At 46.1% G+C, this 2,390-nt stretch overlaps 1 protein-coding gene across 1 annotated transcript; it reads left to right on the top strand.

Moving 5' to 3' along the window:
- The first annotated feature begins 479 nt into the window (after positions 1-479).
- On the top strand, positions 480-2,147 carry LOC117862444 (glycine cleavage system H protein, mitochondrial). Its single transcript, XM_034745924.2, has 4 exons — positions 480-710; positions 1,053-1,144; positions 1,571-1,741; positions 1,894-2,147. Exons 1-4 carry the CDS (start codon positions 608-610, stop codon positions 2,017-2,019), a joined length of 492 nt encoding a protein of 163 aa, XP_034601815.1. The 5' UTR covers positions 480-607; the 3' UTR covers positions 2,020-2,147.
- Positions 2,148-2,390: the final 243 nt, after the last annotated feature.

The following is a 2,390-nucleotide window of genomic DNA, read 5'->3' as shown; positions in this document are numbered from 1 at the left end:
CGATGCCAAAGTTGTTTTTTTAAATGACAAATGTCGGTATACTTTCGGCTTCAAATGGCAAAGTGGTGCCGTCATCTCCGTTCCCATCGGTGATTGGTGAGAAAGAGATGAGAGAGAGAAAGAAAAAGCTTATTGGAAAAGAAAGAATCTACTTTATTATTTTTTTCGGAAAAGCTAGCACCCAACAGGGTATGGTGCCGTTGGTCTGCTGTAGCTGAGTAGCTGGCTCATCATATTCAGCAAATTAATTGACCATTTCTGTTCCTAGCTAATTACCTCCAATGATCACTATAACAAAATTAGTAATAACATTGTATAGTTTCTGATGTCACGGACCACTCACCCTAATCCTTGATCTTGGATCTGGTTGGGGAGAATTAAAGGCTCTGATCTAATCAAGAAAAGCTGAGGCTATGCACACCCCAGAACCATACAAACCCTATCCCTACACACCTTTGTTCCTGGGCCAAACAATCAAAACCCTCTATCCTCTCATAGTGCCCATCGTCCACTACCATCTACCGTACCTACTACCTGCCCATCCCGTAGTAAGAGATAGGAGAGCGAAAACGGAGAAGAACACTTGCACTCGCATTGGCAGTGCAGCATGGCTCTGAGGCTGTGGGCTAGCTCAGCCGCCAAGGCGCTCAAGCTCTCCGGAGCCAGGGCTGTCGCCCCGGCCTTCTCCATCTCCAGATTCTTCTCCACAGGTATGGTATGGTATGTAGCTGCCCTCTCTACGTCAGCAAGTAGATGTCAATATTCTCTGTCTCTTATGGGAAACAAACATTTGGTTCTGCAATAATGTATTGTTGTTTCTTTGCATTCTTGCATTGTGACATGCTTGTCTTTTTTTTTTGTTCGTATGCTTGTGTATGGACCGGTTCAATTCGTCCGTCCTGAGTGCATGCTTTCCCTGTCGCGTCACAACAAAAAACTAGCTCTTACAAAAGACAGAGTAGCAACTTGTTCTGATGGAAGTTGGTCTCTGAGAATGCTGAATGCTGCAACCAAAACCCACGGTCATGTTTGATATATGATGTGTTGTGCAGTTCATGATGGGTTGAAGTACACTCACTCTCATGAATGGGTCAAGCACCATGAGGACGGCGTCGTCACGGTTGGCATCACGGACCATGCTCAGGTGAGGGGAACCAGCTGCAACCTAGCGTTCTTCTTCCATCTGAATAAAGCGCAGTGTGGCTTTTCAAAAAAAAAAAATTCTAACTTTGGTCCCTGTAGCATAGCATATGAATAATGTATCATACTCCTTTTGTTCCAAATTATAGGTCGTTTTGATTTTTTTAGATTCGCAAATTTTGTTATGCACTTAGATATACCTCATGTCTAGATCTATGCATCTAGAAAAACAAAACCACTTGTAATTTGGGACGGAGGGAGTAGAATCTAATAGAATGATCATGTCATAGACAGACACATGCTTGGTGTCAGTGTTTGAGAGTGATGGTTTTGGCAATTTGCGTGTGTAGATTGTTGCAGCACTGCAGCACACCCTGCAACTTAAATGCAAAAGATTTTAAACGGAAACCACTTGGTTTGCTCGGTGCAGAGCCACCTTGGAGAGGTGGTGTTCGTGGAGCTGCCGGAAGCCGGCGCCCAGGTCTCGGCAGGAGGATCCTTCGGCAACGTGGAGAGTGTGAAGGCCACCAGCGACGTCAACTCCCCAATCTCCGGCGAGGTCGTCGAGGTCAACTCCAAGCTCTCGGAGACGCCCGGCCTGGTACGCCGTTGCCACACGCACTGGCCATGATCATTGATCACACCTCCTCATCAATTTCCTGTTGACAAACTCTCTCTGCATACTTACTGAGTTACTGATGATAATGCTTTGTGATCGATATTGCGATCATGTGCTCCTTTATATATATGCAGATCAACTCGAGCCCGTACGAGGACGGGTGGATGATTAAGGTGAAGCCGAGCAGCCCTGGGGAGGCGGACGGCCTGCTGGACGCCGCCAAGTACACCAAGCACTGCGAGGAGGAAGACGCTCACTAGAGCCAGCATGCGTTCTTTGCCTATGACACTGTGTTCTTGGTTGTTTCAGTCATTTTTGCTTTGTTGCAAAAACTCCACCGTCGTCCAAACGCAATAACCAGAGTTGCCATGCCTTCCTTTGTTGACAAGCGACGGGACGATGGACGTCCATTTACTAATTGCGTTGACAGTATAAGAAACCTGACGACAACAAGAACTTCACGAGAACATTATTGCTAATGGACATCCAAAGCATGCATTCCTAGCTGCTTGACTCCCAGAAATCGTTGAAACATCATAGGAATTGGGGCTAGTCGGCTAGTCGGTGGCTATGATGTATTTGTTTATTTTACTACCTGCGCCTTTCAGCTGCATAAGGAAAAGATTTGTAC

This window comes from Setaria viridis, chromosome 7 (assembly GCF_005286985.2).
Source record: "Setaria viridis chromosome 7, Setaria_viridis_v4.0, whole genome shotgun sequence".
Lineage (NCBI taxonomy): Eukaryota > Viridiplantae > Streptophyta > Magnoliopsida > Poales > Poaceae > Setaria > Setaria viridis.
The sequence above is the reverse complement of the archived record's forward strand: the minus strand, read 5'-3'. Positions and strand labels throughout refer to the sequence as shown.

Excerpts from the sequence above, each read along its gene's own strand:
- LOC117862444 (XM_034745924.2), top strand. The coding sequence starts at position 608 with ATGGCTCTGAGGCTGTGGGCTAGCTCAGCCGCCAAGGCGCTCAAGCTC. Across the intron at positions 711-1,052 it reads CTCCAGATTCTTCTCCACAG|TTCATGATGGGTTGAAGTAC; the intron begins GTATGGTATGGT and ends TGTGTTGTGCAG. Across the intron at positions 1,145-1,570 it reads GCATCACGGACCATGCTCAG|AGCCACCTTGGAGAGGTGGT; the intron begins GTGAGGGGAACC and ends TGCTCGGTGCAG.